General features: G+C 42.0%; 1 protein-coding gene across 4 annotated transcripts in view; it reads left to right on the top strand.

Annotated features, from left to right (window-relative positions):
- LOC144772459 (uncharacterized) overlaps positions 1 to 20879 on the top strand; it is a 138943-nt gene that overhangs the window by 46781 nt on the left and 71283 nt on the right. For all 4 annotated transcript variants that reach the window (XM_078656796.1, XM_078656798.1, XM_078656799.1 and 1 more), the window contains 7 exons: positions 1263 to 1316; positions 3396 to 3449; positions 5552 to 5605; positions 7710 to 7763; positions 9843 to 9896; positions 12001 to 12054; positions 15081 to 15134. In XM_078656796.1, the coding sequence (XP_078512922.1) occupies positions 1263 to 1316; positions 3396 to 3449; positions 5552 to 5605; positions 7710 to 7763; positions 9843 to 9896; positions 12001 to 12054; positions 15081 to 15134 (378 nt within the window). The remainder of the gene's footprint in view (positions 1 to 1262; positions 1317 to 3395; positions 3450 to 5551; positions 5606 to 7709; positions 7764 to 9842; positions 9897 to 12000; positions 12055 to 15080; positions 15135 to 20879) is intronic.

The following is a 20879-nucleotide window of genomic DNA, read 5'->3' as shown; positions in this document are numbered from 1 at the left end:
AAATATCTAACGATATTGAGAGAATCCTGCTTCAAGGCTTTTCAACCGATAGATCAATTTAGCTTAGCGGGTTTAAGCATGTCATTTTCATGGGTACATAATATTTGCATCAAGCAACAAGGGGATGAGAGCTCGATGAGAGACTGGCTCAGAGTGGTGTCAGGTCCTGGTTCCCAGGCAGTTCTGGGACAATGTATGGTCTAAAGGAGAGGTAGACACAGGTGACGTTGATTCGCCGGTATGGGTGCTTGGTGCACCAGGTTTCACAACTCATGGTGAGAAGGAGGGGGGGCGTGGATTGCTCACGAGTTAGAATATCTGTGGCAGATATCTCTGCATACATCTGCGTGTTGCTTATTAAAAACCTTATGAAACCGTAGCCCCATTTTACCACAAGAATTCTTGCAGGAGAACTTTACCTGCTCAAAACAACTTGATGTGTTTCAGGTGGGGTATTTTTTGCCTGGGTACTCCTATTCAATTGAATATTTGAATTTAAATACCAATACCTGTTGTAGTGGGTACATCTTTTGCTCAACATGCAAAACTTTTTTCTGTCAGGGTGAGGAAGAGCATTCTACTGTTAGAGACACTTTCCCATCATTTTACTTGTTTAGAATATAATTACATTTTTGCTCTTAAAATGTTCTGAGTGAAACCGTTTTCAGTAATAGACAATTTTGCAGATGAACAATTTTGCCATAGTGAATGTACCTTAAAGTTCATATCCCTAAAATCAGAGTTGCGCTCCTGACAAATGCTTAAATGGTACCTAAAAGCTAATGGTTATCCATTTGAATGCATTGCGGTTTGAGGTGCTCAGCAGAATTAATCATCCTAGGGTTTAAACATCAGCAGCATGTCAGCACAGGTTTGGAAACTTCCAAATAAATGCATCTAACATTCTACAAAAAAGTTTGTGAGCAATCTGATTTAAAATAGCGACGTTTAAGGCAATCTAATGCAGCTATTGATCACAGAAGAGGGAGAAGTCTGGGCTGACCCTTGGACTCTAGTGCTCCAACCCTGTTCAGAAACTGCCTGGGATTGCTCTGTCCCTTGGATATTAATGTTGATATTAATTAGTTAATGACTTTTGCTCTATTATTGTTTATCTCCTCCCACACCTCTGTTCATTGTAGATGGGTTTATAGATGCTCTTGCAAGTGCACTAATCATAGTCTTTGTTTAATTCTCAGTTAGCACTGTACAAAATCCTACACAATTTGTTAACGCTGCCCCTTCTCCATTTTCTCTCTCAGAAAGAAGTTCGACACGTGAGGCGTATAACCGAGTAGGAGACCGAGAACAGCCAGGTAAGGAGCATGTGGGGACTCTAGGGAGAGTATGAGGCTTCCAAGTTGGAGGTCTTTGGGCGTAAATGCAGATTTTCAAGCAAGGAAGGAAAGAGAGAACTACTCTCTCTCCAAAAGGAATGAAGCAATGCAGGGCATTGTGGTTTGGGCACAGTATTTATACAACGCAAGCAAGATGGCCACTGCTAATGCAGGACACCCTACCGATTTTTTCTTGGTAGATTGGATCAGACACTCACTAGGCATAAAGGGCCCTGGGAAATGAATATGTCCTTAATGCGGGTTTGGACCAACAGGGACATAAAACAAATGTCCCAGGGGATTAAGGTATGGCAGCATAAAAGCTGTTTGGAATAGAAGACCCCAGGGAATCATCTATTGGAGCATATAGGGCCCTTGGAAGGAATGGCCTGGGATACCAATATGAGCGACAGAATGAAATGCAAGGGCACACATCACACTAGAAGTGTGGTATCCCTCCCTTTGTTTTTTTGGAAGAATTGTTATGTACCTTGAAAAAACAATCATGCAAAGATAATCAATAACTTGTGGATGAGGAGAAAAGAGGATGGGTCAGAGGGAGCCATGAAAGCAGAAAAGTAAATACTGCTTCAAATATTTCGACTACTCTGTCTTTTGGGACACCTACGCCAATGGCCTTACATCCGAACTAGGTGACTAACTGCTAGAATAGCACTGAGTCCATAGAAATAACTTTGCTAGTGCACCTCTTCCCTAGCCTGTGACAACTGATGCACACTTGCCAACATTACGAGTTTCATATTCCATTGAAATCATTATAAAAAAATATTTTCTGCAAATATCTAACGATATTGAGAGAATCCTGCTTCAAGGCTTTTCAACTGATAGATCAATTTAGCTTAGCGGGTTTAAGCATGTCATTTTCATGGGTACATAATATTTGCATCAAGCAACAAGGGGATGAGAGCTCGATGAGAGACTGGCTCAGAGTGGTGTCAGGTCCTGGTTCCCAGGCAGTTCTGGGACAATGTATGGTCTAAAGGAGAGGTAGACACAGGTGACGTTGATTCGCCGGTATGGGTGCTTGGTGCACCAGGTTTCACAACTCATGGTGAGAAGGAGGGGGGCGTGGATTGCTCACGAGTTAGAATATCTGTGGCAGATATCTCTGCATACATCTGTGTGTTGCTTATTAAAAACCTTATGAAACTGTGGCCCCATTTTACCACAAGAATTCTTGCAGGAGAACTTTACCTGCTCAAAACAACTTGATGTGTTTCAGGTGGGGTATTTTTTGCCTGGGTACTCCTCTTCAATTGAATATTTGAATTTAAATACCAAAACCTGTTGTAGTGGGTACATCTTTTGCTCAACATACAATACTTTTTTCTGTCAGGGTGAGGAAGAGCATTCTACTGTTAGAGACACTTTCCCATCATTTTACTTGTTTAGAATATAATTACATTTTTGCTCTTAAAATGTTCTGAGTGAAACCGTTTTCAGTAATAGACAATTTTGCAGATGAACAATTTTGCCATGCTGAATGTACCTTAAAGTTCATATCCCTAAAATCAGAGTTGCGCTCCTGACAAATGCTTAAATGGTACCTAAAAGCTAATGGTTATCCATTTGAATGCATTGCGGTTTGAGGTGCTCAGCAGAATTAATCATCCTAGGGTTTAAACATCAGCAGCATGTCAGCACAGGTTTGGAAACTTCCAAATAAATGCTTCTAACATTCTACAAAACAGTTTGTGAGCAATCTGATTTACAATAGCGACGTTTAAGGCAATCTAATGCAGCTATTGATCACAGAAGAGGGAGAGGTCTGGGCTGACCCTTGGACTCTAGTGCTCCAACCCTGTTCACAAACTGCCTGGGATTGCTCTGTCCCTTGGATATTAATGTTGATATTAATTAGTTAATGACTTTTGCTCTATTATTGTTTATCTCCTCCCACACCTCTGTTCATTGTAGATGGGTTTATACATGCTCTTGTTAGTGCACTAATCATAGTCTTTCTTTAATTCTCAGTTAGCACTGTACAAAATCCTACACAATTTGTTAACGCTGCCCCTTCTCCATTTTCTCTCTCAGGAAGAAGTTCGACACGTGAGGCGTATAACCGAGTAGGAGACCGAGAACAGCCAGGTAAGGAGCATGTGGGGACTCTAGGGAGAGTATGAGGCTTCCAAGTTGGAGGTCTTTGGGCGTAAATGCAGATTTTCAAGCAAGGAAGGAAAGAGAGAACTACTCTCTCTCCAAAAAGAATGAAGCAATGCAGGGCATTGTGGTTTGGGCACAGTATTTATACAATGCAAGCAAGATGGCCACTGCTAATGCAGGACACACAAACTCTTGGGAAATTTTGGCTATCACCGATTTTTTCTTGGTAGATTGGATCAGACACTCACTAGGCATAAAGAGCCCTGGGAAATGAATATGTCCTTAATGCGGGTTTGGACCAACAGGGACATAAAACAAATGTCCCAGGGGATTAAGGTATGGCAGCATAAAGGCTGTTTGGAATAGAAGACCCCAGGGAATCATCTATTGGAGCATATAGGTCCCTTGGAAGGAATGGCCTGGGATACCAATATGAGCGACAGAATGAAATGCCAGGGCACACATCACACTAGAAGTGTGGTATCCCTCCCTTTGTTTTTTTGGAAGAATTGTTATGTACCTTGAAAAAACAATCATGCAAAGATAATCAATAACTTGTGGATGAGGAGAAAAGAGGATGGGTCAGAGGGAGCCATGAAAGCAGAAAAGTAAATACTGCTTCAAACATTTCGACTACTCTGTCTTTTGGGACACCTACGCCAATGGCCTTACATCCGAACTAGGTGACTAACTGCTAGAATAGCACTGAGTCCATAGAAATAACTTTGCTAGTGCACCTCTTCCCTAGCCTGTGACAACTGATGCACACTTGCCAACATTACGAGTTTCATATTCCATTGAAATCATTATAAAAAATATTTTCTGCAAATATCTAACGATATTGAGAGAATCCTGCTTCAAGGCTTTTCAACCGATAGATCAATTTAGCTTAGCGGGTTTAAGCATGTCATTTTCATGGGTACATAATATTTGCATCAAGCAACAAGGGGATGAGAGCTCGATGAGAGACTGGCTCAGAGTGGTGTCAGGTCCTGGTTCCCAGGCAGTTCTGGGACAATGTATGGTCTAAAGGAGAGGTAGACACAGGTGACGTTGATTCGCCGGTATGGGTGCTTGGTGCACCAGGTTTCACAACTCATGGTGAGAAGGAGGGGGGGCGTGGATTGCTCACGAGTTAGAATATCTGTGGCAGATATCTCTGCATACATCTGTGTGTTGCTTATTAAAAATCTTATGAAACCGTGGCCCCATTTTACCACAAGAATTCTTGCAGGAGAACTTACCTGCTCAAAACAACTTGATGTGTTTCAGGTGGGGTATTTTTTGCCTGGGTACTCCTATTCAATTGAATATTTGAATTTAAATACCAATACCTGTTGTAGTGGGTACATCTTTTGCTCAACATACAATACTTTTTTCTGTCAGGGTGAGGAAGAGCATTCTACTGTTAGACACACTTTCCCATCATTTTACTTGTTTAGAATATAATTACATTTTTGCTCTTAAAATGTTCTGAGTGAAACCGTGTTCAGTAATAGACAATTTTGCAGATGAACAATTTTGCCATAGTGAATGTACCTTAAAGTTCCTATCCCTAAAATCAGAGTTGCGCTCCTGACAAATGCTTAAATGGTACCTAAAAGCTAATGGTTATCCATTTGAATGCATTGCGGTTTGAGGTGCTCAGCAGAATTAATCATCCTAGGGTTTAAACATCAGCAGCATGTCAGCACAGGTTTGGAAACTTCCAAATAAATGCTTCTAACATTCTACAAAACAGTTTGTGAGCAATCTGATTTACAATAGCGACGTTTAAGGCAATCTAATGCAGCTATTGATCACAGAAGAGGGAGAGGTCTGGGCTGACCCTTGGACTCTAGTGCTCCAACCCTGTTCACAAACTGCCTGGGATTGCTCTGTCCCTTGGATATTAATGTTGATATTAATTAGTTAATGACTTTTGCTCTATTATTGTTTATCTCCTCCCACACCTCTGTTCATTGTAGATGGGTTTATACATGCTCTTGCTAGTGCACTAATCATAGTCTTTCTTTAATTCTCAGTTAGCACTGTACAAAATCCTACACAATTTGTTAACGCTGCCCCTTCTCCATTTTCTCTCTCAGGAAGAAGTTCGACACGTGAGGCGGATAACCGAGTAGGAGACCGAGAACAGCCAGGTAAGGAGCATGTGGGGACTCTAGGGAGAGTATGAGGCTTCCAAGTTGGAGGTCTTTGGGCGTAAATGCAGATTTTCAAGCAAGGAAGGAAAGAGAGAACTACTCTCTCTCCAAAAGGAATGAAGCAATGCAGGGCATTGTGGTTTGGGCACAGTATTTATACAACGCAAGCAAGATGGCCACTGCTAATGCAGGACACACAAACTCTTGGGAAATTTTGGCTATCACCGATTTTTTCTTGGTAGATTGGATCAGACACTCACTAGGCATAAAGGGCCCTGGGAAATGAATATGTCCTTAATGCGGGTTTGGACCAACAGGGACATAAAACAAATGTCCCAGGGGATTAAGGTATGGCAGCATAAAGGCTGTTTGGAATAGAAGACCCCAGGGAATCATCTATTGGAGCATATAGGTCCCTTGGAAGGAATGGCCTGGGATACCAATATGAGCGACAGAATGAAATGCCAGGGCACACATCACACTAGAAGTGTGGTATCCCTCCCTTTGTTTTTTTGGAAGAATTGTTATGTACCTTGAAAAAACAATCATGCAAAGATAATCAATAACTTGTGGATGAGGAGAAAAGAGGATGGGTCAGAGGGAGCCATGAAAGCAGAAAAGTAAATACTGCTTCAAACATTTCGACTACTCTGTCTTTTGGGACACCTACGCCAATGGCCTTACATCCGAACTAGGTGACTAACTGCTAGAATAGCACTGAGTCCATAGAAATAACTTTGCTAGTGCACCTCTTCCCTAGCCTGTGACAACTGATGCACACTTGCCAACATTACGAGTTTCATATTCCCCTGAAATCATTATAAAAAAATATTTTCTGCAAATATCTAACGATATTGAGAGAATCCTGCTTCAAGGCTTTTCAACCGATAGATCAATTTAGCTTAGCGGGTTTAAGCATGTCATTTTCATGGGTACATAATATTTGCATCAAGCAACAAGGGGATGAGAGCTCGATGAGAGACTGGCTCAGAGTGGTGTCAGGTCCTGGTTCCCAGGCAGTTCTGGGACAATGTATGGTCTAAAGGAGAGGTAGACACAGGTGACGTTGATTCGCCGGTATGGGTGCTTGGTGCACCAGGTTTCACAACTCATGGTGAGAAGGAGGGGGGGCGTGGATTGCTCACGAGTTAGAATATCTGTGGCAGATATCTCTGCATACATCTGCGTGTTGCTTATTAAAAACCTTATGAAACCGTAGCCCCATTTTACCACAAGAATTCTTGCAGGAGAACTTTACCTGCTCAAAACAACTTGATGTGTTTCAGGTGGGGTATTTTTTGCCTGGGTACTCCTATTCAATTGAATATTTGAATTTAAATACCAATACCTGTTGTAGTGGGTACATCTTTTGCTCAACATGCAAAACTTTTTTCTGTCAGGGTGAGGAAGAGCATTCTACTGTTAGAGACACTTTCCCATCATTTTACTTGTTTAGAATATAATTACATTTTTGCTCTTAAAATGTTCTGAGTGAAACCGTTTTCAGTAATAGACAATTTTGCAGATGAACAATTTTGCCATAGTGAATGTACCTTAAAGTTCATATCCCTAAAATCAGAGTTGCGCTCCTGACAAATGCTTAAATGGTACCTAAAAGCTAATGGTTATCCATTTGAATGCATTGCGGTTTGAGGTGCTCAGCAGAATTAATAATCCTAGGGTTTAAACATCAGCAGCATGTCAGCACAGGTTTGGAAACTTCCAAATAAATGCATCTAACATTCTACAAAAAAGTTTGTGAGCAATCTGATTTAAAATAGCGACGTTTAAGGCAATCTAATGCAGCTATTGATCACAGAAGAGGGAGAAGTCTGGGCTGACCCTTGGACTCTAGTGCTCCAACCCTGTTCAGAAACTGCCTGGGATTGCTCTGTCCCTTGGATATTAATGTTGATATTAATTAGTTAATGACTTTTGCTCTATTATTGTTTATCTCCTCCCACACCTCTGTTCATTGTAGATGGGTTTATAGATGCTCTTGCAAGTGCACTAATCATAGTCTTTGTTTAATTCTCAGTTAGCACTGTACAAAATCCTACACAATTTGTTAACGCTGCCCCTTCTCCATTTTCTCTCTCAGAAAGAAGTTCGACACGTGAGGCGTATAACCGAGTAGGAGACCGAGAACAGCCAGGTAAGGAGCATGTGGGGACTCTAGGGAGAGTATGAGGCTTCCAAGTTGGAGGTCTTTGGGCGTAAATGCAGATTTTCAAGCAAGGAAGGAAAGAGAGAACTACTCTCTCTCCAAAAGGAATGAAGCAATGCAGGGCATTGTGGTTTGGGCACAGTATTTATACAACGCAAGCAAGATGGCCACTGCTAATGCAGGACACCCTACCGATTTTTTCTTGGTAGATTGGATCAGACACTCACTAGGCATAAAGGGCCCTGGGAAATGAATATGTCCTTAATGCGGGTTTGGACCAACAGGGACATAAAACAAATGTCCCAGGGGATTAAGGTATGGCAGCATAAAAGCTGTTTGGAATAGAAGACCCCAGGGAATCATCTATTGGAGCATATAGGGCCCTTGGAAGGAATGGCCTGGGATACCAATATGAGCGACAGAATGAAATGCAAGGGCACACATCACACTAGAAGTGTGGTATCCCTCCCTTTGTTTTTTTGGAAGAATTGTTATGTACCTTGAAAAAACAATCATGCAAAGATAATCAATAACTTGTGGATGAGGAGAAAAGAGGATGGGTCAGAGGGAGCCATGAAAGCAGAAAAGTAAATACTGCTTCAAATATTTCGACTACTCTGTCTTTTGGGACACCTACGCCAATGGCCTTACATCCGAACTAGGTGACTAACTGCTAGAATAGCACTGAGTCCATAGAAATAACTTTGCTAGTGCACCTCTTCCCTAGCCTGTGACAACTGATGCACACTTGCCAACATTACGAGTTTCATATTCCATTGAAATCATTATAAAAAAATATTTTCTGCAAATATCTAACGATATTGAGAGAATCCTGCTTCAAGGCTTTTCAACTGATAGATCAATTTAGCTTAGCGGGTTTAAGCATGTCATTTTCATGGGTACATAATATTTGCATCAAGCAACAAGGGGATGAGAGCTCGATGAGAGACTGGCTCAGAGTGGTGTCAGGTCCTGGTTCCCAGGCAGTTCTGGGACAATGTATGGTCTAAAGGAGAGGTAGACACAGGTGACGTTGATTCGCCGGTATGGGTGCTTGGTGCACCAGGTTTCACAACTCATGGTGAGAAGGAGGGGGGCGTGGATTGCTCACGAGTTAGAATATCTGTGGCAGATATCTCTGCATACATCTGTGTGTTGCTTATTAAAAACCTTATGAAACTGTGGCCCCATTTTACCACAAGAATTCTTGCAGGAGAACTTTACCTGCTCAAAACAACTTGATGTGTTTCAGGTGGGGTATTTTTTGCCTGGGTACTCCTCTTCAATTGAATATTTGAATTTAAATACCAAAACCTGTTGTAGTGGGTACATCTTTTGCTCAACATACAATACTTTTTTCTGTCAGGGTGAGGAAGAGCATTCTACTGTTAGAGACACTTTCCCATCATTTTACTTGTTTAGAATATAATTACATTTTTGCTCTTAAAATGTTCTGAGTGAAACCGTTTTCAGTAATAGACAATTTTGCAGATGAACAATTTTGCCATGCTGAATGTACCTTAAAGTTCATATCCCTAAAATCAGAGTTGCGCTCCTGACAAATGCTTAAATGGTACCTAAAAGCTAATGGTTATCCATTTGAATGCATTGCGGTTTGAGGTGCTCAGCAGAATTAATCATCCTAGGGTTTAAACATCAGCAGCATGTCAGCACAGGTTTGGAAACTTCCAAATAAATGCTTCTAACATTCTACAAAACAGTTTGTGAGCAATCTGATTTACAATAGCGACGTTTAAGGCAATCTAATGCAGCTATTGATCACAGAAGAGGGAGAGGTCTGGGCTGACCCTTGGACTCTAGTGCTCCAACCCTGTTCACAAACTGCCTGGGATTGCTCTGTCCCTTGGATATTAATGTTGATATTAATTAGTTAATGACTTTTGCTCTATTATTGTTTATCTCCTCCCACACCTCTGTTCATTGTAGATGGGTTTATACATGCTCTTGTTAGTGCACTAATCATAGTCTTTCTTTAATTCTCAGTTAGCACTGTACAAAATCCTACACAATTTGTTAACGCTGCCCCTTCTCCATTTTCTCTCTCAGGAAGAAGTTCGACACGTGAGGCGGATAACCGAGTAGGAGACCGAGAACAGCCAGGTAAGGAGCATGTGGGGACTCTAGGGAGAGTATGAGGCTTCCAAGTTGGAGGTCTTTGGGCGTAAATGCAGATTTTCAAGCAAGGAAGGAAAGAGAGAACTACTCTCTCTCCAAAAAGAATGAAGCAATGCAGGGCATTGTGGTTTGGGCACAGTATTTATACAACGCAAGCAAGATGGCCACTGCTAATGCAGGACACACAAACTCTTGGGAAATTTTGGCTATCACCGATTTTTTCTTGGTAGATTGGATCAGACACTCACTAGGCATAAAGAGCCCTGGGAAATGAATATGTCCTTAATGCGGGTTTGGACCAACAGGGACATAAAACAAATGTCCCAGGGGATTAAGGTATGGCAGCATAAAGGCTGTTTGGAATAGAAGACCCCAGGGAATCATCTATTGGAGCATATAGGGCCCTTGGAAGGAATGGCCTGGGATACCAATATGAGCGACAGAATGAAATGCCAGGGCACACATCACACTAGAAGTGTGGTATCCCTCCCTTTGTTTTTTTGGAAGAATTGTTATGTACCTTGAAAAAACAATCATGCAAAGATAATCAATAACTTGTGGATGAGGAGAAAAGAGGATGGGTCAGAGGGAGCCATGAAAGCAGAAAAGTAAATACTGCTTCAAACATTTCGACTACTCTGTCTTTTGGGACACCTACGCCAATGGCCTTACATCCGAACTAGGTGACTAACTGCTAGAATAGCACTGAGTCCATAGAAATAACTTTGCTAGTGCACCTCTTCCCTGGCCTGTGACAACTGATGCACACTTGCCAACATTACGAGTTTCATATTCCATTGAAATCATTATAAAAAAATATTTTCTGCAAATATCTAACGATATTGAGAGAATCCTGCTTCAAGGCTTTTCAACCGATAGATCAATTTAGCTTAGCGGGTTTAAGCATGTCATTTTCATGGGTACATGATATTTGCATCAAGCAACAAGGGGATGAGAGCTCGATGAGAGACTGGCTCAGAGTGGTGTCAGGTCCTGGTTCCCAGGCAGTTCTGGGACAATGTATGGTCTAAAGGACGGGTAGACACAGGTGACGTTGATTCTCCGGTATGGGTGCTTGGTGCACCAGGTTTCACAACTCATGGTGAGAAGGAGGGGGGGCGTGGATTGCTCACGAGTTAGAATATCTCTGGCAGATATCTCTGCATACATCTGTGTGTTGCTTATTAAAAACCTTATGAAACCGTGGCCCCATTTTACCACAAGAATTCTTGCAGGAGAACTTTACCTGCTCAAAACAACTTGATGTGTTTCAGGTGGGGTATGTTTTGCCTGGGTACTCCTATTCAATTGAATATTAGAATTTAAATACCAATACCTGTTGTAGTGGGTACATCTTTTGCTCAACATACAATACTTTTTTCTGTCAGGGTGAGGAAGAGCCTTCTACTGTTAGAGACACTTTCCCATCATTTTACTTGTTTAGAATATAATTACATTTTTGCTCTTAAAATGTTCTGAGTGAAACCGTTTTCAGTAATAGACAATTTTGCAGATGAACAATTTTGCCATAGTGAATGTACCTTAAAGTTCATATCCCTAAAATCAGAGTTGCGCTCCTGACAAATGCTTAAATGGTACCTAAAAGCTAATGGTTATCCATTTGAATGCATTGCGGTTTGAGGTGCTTAGCAGAATTAATCATCCTAGGGTTTAAACATCAGCAGCATGTCAGCACAGGTTTGGAAACTTCCAAATAAATGCATCTAACATTCTACAAAAAAGTTTGTGAGCAATCTGATTTAAAATAGCGACGTTTAAGGCAATCTAATGCAGCTATTGATCACAGAAGAGGGAGAAGTCTGGGCTAACCCTTGGACTCTAGTGCTCCAACCCTGTTCACAAACTGCCTGGGATTGCTCTGTCCCTTGGATATTAATGTTGATATTAATTAGTTAATGACTTTTGCTCTATTATTGTTTATCTCCTCCCACACCTCTGTTCATTGTAGATGTGTTTATAGATGCTCTTGCTAGTGCACTAATCATAGTCTTTGTTTAATTCTCAGTTAGCACTGTACAAAATCCTGCACAATTTGTTAACGCTGCCCCTTCTCCATTTTCTCTCTCAGGAAGAAGTTCGACACGTGAGGCGGATAACCGAGTAGGAGACCGAGAACAGCCAGGTAAGGAGCATGTGGGGACTCTAGGGAGAGTATGATGCTTCCAAGTTGGAGGTCTTTGGGCGTAAATGCAGATTTTCAAGCAAGGAAGGAAAGAGAGAACTACTCTCTCTCCAAAAGGAATGAAGCAATGCAGGGCATTGTGGTTTGGGCACAGTATTTATACAACGCAAGCAAGATGGCCACTGCTAATGCAGGACACCCAAACTCTTGGGAAATTTTGGCTATCATCCATTTTTTCTTGGTAGATTGGATCATACACTCACTAGGCATAAAGGGCCCTGGGAAATGAATATGTCCTTAATGCGGGTTTGGACCAACAGGGACATAAAACAAATGTCCCAGGGGATTAAGGTATGGCAGCATAAAGGCTGTTTGGAATAGAAGACCCCAGGGAATCATCTATTGGAGCATATAGGGCCCTTGGAAGGAATGGCCTGGGATACCAATATGAGCGACAGAATGAAATGCCAGGGCACACATCACACTAGAAGTGTGGTATCCCTCCCTTTGTTTTTTTGGAAGAATTGTTATGTACCTTGAAAAAACAATCATGCAAAGATAATCAATAACTTGTGGATGAGGAGAAAAGAGGATGGGTCAGAGGGAGCCATGAAAGCAGAAAAGTAAATACTGCTTCAAACATTTCGACTACTCTGTCTTTTGGGACACCTACGCCAATGGCCTTACATCCGAACTAGGTGACTAACTGCTAGAATAGCACTGAGTCCATTGAAATAACTTTGCTAGTGCACCTCTTCCCTAGCCTGTGACAACTGATGCACACTTGCCAACATTACGAGTTTCATATTCCATTGAAATCATTATAAAAAAATATTTTCTGCAAATATCTAACGATATTGAGAGAATCCTGCTTCAAGGCTTTTCAACCGATAGATCAATTTAGCTTAGCGGGTTTAAGCATGTCATTTTCATGGGTACATAATATTTGCATCAAGCAACAAGGGGATGAGAGCTCGATGAGAGACTGGCTCAGAGTGGTGTTAGGTCCTGGTTCCCAGGCAGTTCTCGGAAAATGTATGGTCTAAAGGAGAGGTAGACACAGGTGACGTTGATTCGCCGGTATGGGTGCTTGGTGCACCAGGTTTCACAACTCATGGTGAGAAGGAGGGGGGGCGTGGATTGCTCACGAGTTAGAATATCTGTGGCAGATATCTCTGCATACATCTGTGTGTTGCTTATTAAAAACCTTATGAAACCGTGGCCCCATTTTACCACAAGAATTCTTGCAGGAGAACTTTACCTGCTCAAAACAACTTGATGTGTTTCAGGTGGGGTATTTTTTGCCTGGGTACTCCTATTCAATTGAATATTTGAATTTAAATACCAATACCTGTTGTAGTGGGTACATCTTTTGCTCAACATACAATACTTTTTTCTGTGAGGGTGAGGAAGAGCATTCTACTGTTAGAGACACTTTCCCATCATTTTACTTGTTTAGAATATAATTACATTTTTGCTCTTAAAATGTTCTGAGTGAAACCGTTTTCAGTAATAGACAATTTTGCAGATGAACAATTTTGCCATAGTGAATGTACCTTAAAGTTCATATCCCTAAAATCAGAGTTGCGCTCCTGACAAATGCTTAAATGGTACCTAAAAGCTAATGGTTATCCATTTGAATGCATTGCGGTTTGAGGTGCTTAGCCGAATTAATCATCCTAGGGTTTAAACATCAGCAGCATGTCAGCACAGGTTTGGAAACTTCCAAATAAATGCATCTAACATTCTACAAAAATGTTTGTGAGCAATCTGATTTACAATAGCGATCAATTTAGCTTAGCGGGTTTAAGCATGTCATTTTCATGGGTACATAATATTTGCATCAAGCAACAAGGGGATGAGAGCTCTATGAGAGACTGGCTCAGAGTGGTGTCAGGTCCTGGTTCCCAGGCAGTTCTGGGACAATATATGGTCTAAAGGAGAGGTAGACACAGGTGACGTTGATTCGCCGGTATGGGTGCTTGGTGCACCAGGTTTCACAACTCATGGTGAGAAGGAGGGGGGGCGTGGATTGCTCACGAGTTAGAATATCTGTGGCAGATATCTTTGCATACATCTGTGTTTTGCTTATTAAAAACCTCTGCGTTATGATGCTCAGCAGAATGAAACCTTGACCACATTTTACCACAAGAATTCTTGCAGGAGAACTTTACCTGCTCAAAACAACTTGATGTGTTTCAGGTGGGGTATTTTTTGCCTGGCTACTCCTTTTCAATTGAGTATTTGAATTTAAATACCAAAACCTTTGTAGTGGGTGCATCTTTTGCTCAACATACAATACTTTTTTCTGTCTAGGTGAGGAAGAGCATTTTACTGTTAGAGACACTTTCCCATCATTTAACTTGTTTAGAATATAATACAATTTTTGCTCTTAAAATGTTCTGAGCGAAACCGTTTTCAGTAATAGACAATACAGCTAATGCTTTCAGATGAACAATTTTGCCATGGTGATTGTACCTTAAAGTTCATATCCCTAAAATCAGAGTTGCGCTCCTGACAAATGCTTAAACTGTACCTAAAAGCTAATGGATATCCATTTGAATGCATTGCAGTTTGAGGTGCTCAGCAGAATTAATCATCCTAGGGTTTAATCATCAACAGCATGTCAGCACAGGTTTGGAAACTTCCAAATAAATGCTTCTAACATCCTACAAAAAAGTTTGTGAGCAATCTGATTTACAATAGCGACGTTTAAGGCAATCTAATGCGGCTATTGATCACAGAAGAGGGAGAGGTCTGGGCTGACCCTTGGACTCTAGTGCTCCAATCCTGTTCACAAACTGCCTGGGATTGCTCTATCCCTTGGATAATAATGTTGATATTAATTAGTTCCTGACTTTTGCTCTATTATGGTTTATCTCCGCCCACACCTCTGTTCATTGTAGATAGGTTTATACATGCTCTTGCCAGTGCACTAATCATAGTCTTTGTTTAATTCTCAGTTAGCACTGTACAAAATCCTACACAATTTGGTAACGCTGCTCCTTCTCCATTTTCTCTCTCAGGAAGAAGTTCGACACGTGAGGCGGATAACCGAGTAGGAGACCGAGAACAGTCAGGTAAGAAGCATGTGGGGACTCTAGGGAGAGTATGATGCTTCCAAGTTGGAGGTCTTTGGGCGTAAATGCAGATTTTCAAGCAAGGAAGGAAAGAGAGAACTACTTTCACCACAAATGAAATGGAGGAATGCAGGGCATTGTGGTTTGGGCGCAGTATTTATACAACGCAAGCAAGATGGCCACTGCTAACGCACGACACCCAAACTCTTGGGAAATTTTGGGTGTCACCGATTTTTTCTAGGTAGACTGGATCAGACAATCACTCGGCATGAAGGGCCCTGGGAAATGAATATGGCCTTAATGGGAGCTTGGAATAATAGGGACATAAAACATATGTCCTGGGGGATTAAGGTATCGCAGCATAAAGGCTGTTTGGAATAGAAGACCCCAGGTAATCATTTATTGGATCTCAAAGGAACCTTGGAAGGAATGGCATGGGATACCAATATGAGCGACAGAATGAAATGCCAGGGCATATATCACACAAGAAGGTTGTGAGAGAACGTAAATCCTTGACAGTCTCCTCACCTGAAAAAGACCGACATGCCAGGTGGCTTGGTGGAATAGCACGCATGAAAGTGCCGCAAAAGACGGAGTGTGCATACAATGGCAGCAGATACCCATGAACAATCATTTGGCCCGGACCCTTTGCAATCCACCAAATAAAATACATGACCCTTGACTCTCTTGTGATGGACCTCAAATTCCATGTGATCATCTACTTATATTAGAGGACGCGGCATTCAAGACAGGTTTGAGCACAATAAGGTAAAAACAAAGGAGCATGAAACACTGGATGCATTGCCAAATCATCAGGAAATTAGAGTTTCATTGCCCCCGGGTTGAGGAGCCTGACGATAGTCAAAGGACCACAATACCTGGGCTGTAATTTGCAAAGTCCTTCCAATTTAATGTTCATGACGGAGAGCCATACCAGATCTCCTCCTTTGTAATCAGACTGCTATTTTTGATGTTGATTAACTTGCACCTCCATGTGTTCCTTCGACTCTTGTTACCGTTCTTTAATGTGATTTCGGACTTGAGATAGAGATCATGAGAGTCCTGAATAGATGGAATAGTGCTTGGGGTTCTTGGTGTACCTACTTTTAGAGCTTGTAGGATGCTTTCCTGTTACACAGTAAAAAAAGGGAAGTACCAGTGGCACAATGCTGAGAGTTATTGTTTGGATATTTTTCGAAAGGGAGCATCAGTTCCCATTCTAATGAACTAGTGATTAACAAACATTGAATATTCTGTTCCAGCGACTGATTTACTTGCTCTGCCTACCCATCAGTTTGCCATGATTGGCAGACAAGAGTCGAGCATCAGTGTATAATGAAGTGCACAAGTTCTGCCAGAATTTAGCGATTAATAGTGCCCTCCTATCAGAAATTACAACAGAAGGGAGACCATGATGCTGCATGATATGCTGAAGTAAAAGAGAGGATAGATCCTTTGACGTCAGGAGTTTCTTTAGAAGTACAGAGTATGCCATTTTAGAAAACAGGTCTACAGTTACCCAACCTGTAGTGTGTCCATTGAAATTGGGAAGGCCTGTGATAAAATGTATGCTTATGTTACGTAATGGGTATGGACGTACTTCTAGAAGAAATAAGAGTCCCACTGGTGCTGAGTGGGGAGACTTATTTCAGATGTGTTTTAGAAAAGAATGAACATAGTTGTGAATGTCCTTAGACAGGCTGGTCCACCGGACCATCTTTTGCAATTTGCTTAGGTTTCCTAATTACCTGGATGTCCAGTGGCAAGGGTATCAAGACACCAAACTAAGGCTTCCGGAACTTGCTCTGGAGTAGGTAGAAATACATTTTTATGGTAAAATAGGCCATCCTATGTGGTCTTCCCTTCATCAGTCAACCTTTCTCGCCAGTCAATCTGATGTGACTCCTGTCTTACTCTTTCAAAAAAGGCTTCTGTTTGGCAGGCTCTAGAACCCTTTCTGGGGAGATGATGTTTGGTGGAGGCACAAAGTCCATATCTTAGATGGTATATCCCCACTGTGACAGGGTATCCGCTTTTAAATTGTGAGGTCCTAGGTGATAGGTTATTATAAATTCAAATCCACTAAAAACATTAACCACCAAATTTTCTTTGGGTTTAAAGCCTTGAGACATTTAAAAAACGGTGAATTCCTGTAGTCTTTGGATATCATGACCAAATGAGCAGCACATAAATAATGTATCCATTCTTGAAAACCCATCTTGATGGTAAGTAACTCTCTCTCAGCCATCGTGTAATTTGTTCTGTGGGTAATAGCTTTTTAGATGTTAGCAATAAGATGAATGTGTCCTGTAGAATTTATCTAACTCTCAAAGAAGCCTCCCCCTCCACCCCCACTGCTACTTGAGAGGCATCTGTTTTGTCTAATAAAGGCTGCATAGTATCAGGGTGCCTAAGCATCTGGGCTGATGTGAATTTCTTGTTAAGCAAGACGATGGTACGACAGATTCCTCGGACCAGTAAAAAGGTACTTTCTTCTTCAAAAGCCTTATAATGGGAGTAACAGTTTCTGAAAAATGGGTAATAAATCATCTATAAAAATTTACGAACCCTAGGAAGCTCCGTATTTCATTAAAGGTAGTAGGTGTTCACCAATCCAAGATTGTGGTTCCCTTTTTCTTATCCATAGTTATGCCTTTGAGGGACAGAGAATAACCCATATATTCTACTGTTCACATGTGGAAGAGACAACGTACGATGAGTGCTATTGGGTCAAACGAATCAGCCAACAAGAAGTGGCAGCTCGCAACAGCACCCCTAGCAAAAACCAGCTGGTGCGGGAAGATCAATACCAAGGCCAAATCTTGGACCTCCACCAAGATTTAACCCTCACATCATGGAACATCGCAGGGTTAAATAAAAAAAGCAGGGATCAAGAAAGTACAGGACTACTTTGCAAAAGGGAACATTTTCTGCTGTCAGGACACTTGGTCAATGACCTCAACACCTATAGTGGGCTTTCACGAACATCAGATTAATGCAACAAAAAGAAAAACATCTTTGGACGTCCATCGGGGGGTTTCTATCTTTATAAGCCACACGAGAAAACTCAAGCCCACAGAAATAAGTGTAAACTCCCTAGACCTGCAAGCAATGACAATCGCTGGGCTAAGGGAGGGCCACCTGCCGTTTAATCTGCTGCTCATAAACTGCGATATCAACCCTGCTCTGACTATGGCCAGTATGACATCTTTTGCCAACACGCTGGAAGATATATTAATAAAATATGAGCACTACAACGTAATCATCGCAGGAGACTTTAACTTGAGAGGCTTGGAAAACGCCCTGGGAAAACAAAATAAACAGCAAAAGGCAGGCCCATTGCTTTGTCTTCTTAAAAATGTTAAACTCCACTCAACTCACTTCCTGATGAAATTAAGATTACCCTTGTGGTGCTCCAAACCATAGTTCCGGAATATATCTACCATAGATTATATTTTAATCAATGAGAAAACAGTGGAAAGGTTGGAGGATTTCCGGGTCGATGATAGAGTGGAAAGTGACCACAGGCCTCTATGTGCAAGATTCAACTTAGGTATGGAAGCAACAGACCTCCAGAAAATGTTGGGAGAAACTACAGGGGACGAACGCTTCAGAGATATCTAAAGGATAAAATGGTCAACCATGCTTGAAGGGAAAATGCAGGAGTGGGTATTAACATGGCAGGCTCAGGAATCACGGGAGACCGACATAGAGGTGGTTGGTTGCTGTGAGGAACTGACAGAAGATCTGTGGCGGAAGCTGGGTAAAAAACCCTGTAAAAAAACTCTGTCATAAGGCTCACTCTTCAAAGAACCAACAGACATCGAAGAGCCTGAGACAATGTAAAGGTGCACTAATGAAGGCACTTAGAAGCAGGAAGAAAAGAGGAACACCGACAGAGGGGGCCTCCATAGCAACGTTAAGAACCTCCTTCAGGAGGTAAGTAGGTGAGCAGAAGGGGAAAGAGATGGAACAAAAATGGTTCACAGTATTTGCCCTGCTAAAGGAAAAGAATAATGCTAAATTATGGAGGTATATCAACCGCCTAAGCTCTCAGCCCAGGAGTAATGAGAACAATATTGAAAGCAATGAGTGGGAAGAGTACGTTAGGGGATTAAATACCAAAGGTACACTAGTTACCCAGCACGAGCCTTTGAACATTCGGGAAACAGGCTCCCACATTGCCACTCTCCCCAGGCACACAGAAGAGGGGGGACAAAGGATGCTTGAGGACGAGGGATTCACGGAAGCCGAAATAATGATGGAGATTAGGAAAATGTGGAATGATAGAGCGCCAGGTCCAAATGGCATTCCAGCCATGTGCTTTAAAACAGCCCAATCATTCTTTTTCATAGTCCTCACCCCCTTATACAACTTTTCATATGCAACGGCAACAATTCCACACTCATGGAAAGGATCCATCCTCTTCCCCATTCACAAAAAAGGCGACCACTCCAACCCCGCAAACTACAGACTAGTAGCCCTGGCGGATGTAGAAGCCAAAGCTTTTGCCAAATTACTACTGAGAGAGCTAGAGGACTGGGCTAATAACAACTAAATATTCCCATTCTTTCAAACTGGCTTCAGGAAAAACAGTGAAAGTCAGGCACCCTCCGTTGGTCTGCTGTTTTATTGACTACAGTTCAGCTTTTGACAAAGTCGATAGGGGCAAACTCTGGAGAAAAATGTCATCTTGGGGGGTACCCCCCAAGTTATTGAAAGCCATCATATCCCTTCATGGGGGGACCTGGGTACAAGTCAAATTAAGCCCCACAGCTCTATCTACAAAAGTTGAAACCAACAACGGACTGAAGCAGGGCTGCGTCCTGGCCCCCCTATTGTTTAATCTTCATACGACAGATATGGGGGGAGCCCTGAAAAAGGCAAGTCTAGTTCCACCGAGACTGGGCACGGCGAGCATGGCAATTCTACAATAAGCAGACAATACTGTAGTGATGGACCACACAAGAGTGGGCCTACAAAGAGCACTTACAGAGTTGGGGGAGTATAACAAGGAGAATCACCTGACAGATAATGAAGTCCGTTAACTACAGTCATTTGGCATTCCCAGGAGCCCTGGTTAAACTTATAGCAGCAGCGCAGGTCAAAGCCCACAAGATTGTGCTGCAAGCACCTAGGAATGCAAGGAACACAAGATTACAGTTGGAATTAGGCCTCTGCAGACCCAAACTGGCCCTCCAGGGAGATCTAATAATATACTATATCAGAGTCATCAAAGCACCACACAACTCTCTCAAACACCATCATGTAACAATCTTTAGAGAAGAGGACTCCCCCTGGTTTACCAAACTGGGTAAAGCAACAGAGACCCTAAATATAGATTCCAACAGTCTGTCCCTAACAGACATCCCGCTTAAGGCTTGGTCAAACATCAGGAGACAGCAGGTCCGCTCCATTTCATACGATAAGGATCTAACTGCACTCCAACACATCACCTATACAACGAATGGTCGAATCGGACGAATCTTACATCTTGGGGAAAGCCCAACCATACCTAATTGAAGCACTAGGGGCCCAGGCACGCAAAAAAATCCTTTTTATGAGGCTAACGTCACTTAGAATTGGGGACTTCAATCCAGCATGGGCACGAACAGATGTAGCCGTTTCATGCCACCTATGCAACTACTAACGAGAATCCTGGCTCCACTTACTATGCTGTTGCCCCAAACTCACCTGCGACCGTCAGAGGCTGCTTCGTCCCATTCTCAGAGCTCTTGGCCTTAG

This window comes from Lissotriton helveticus, chromosome 8 (genome assembly GCF_964261635.1).
Source record: "Lissotriton helveticus chromosome 8, aLisHel1.1, whole genome shotgun sequence".
In the NCBI taxonomy this organism is placed as follows: domain Eukaryota; kingdom Metazoa; phylum Chordata; class Amphibia; order Caudata; family Salamandridae; genus Lissotriton; species Lissotriton helveticus.
The sequence above is the reverse complement of the archived record's forward strand: the minus strand, read 5'-3'. Positions and strand labels throughout refer to the sequence as shown.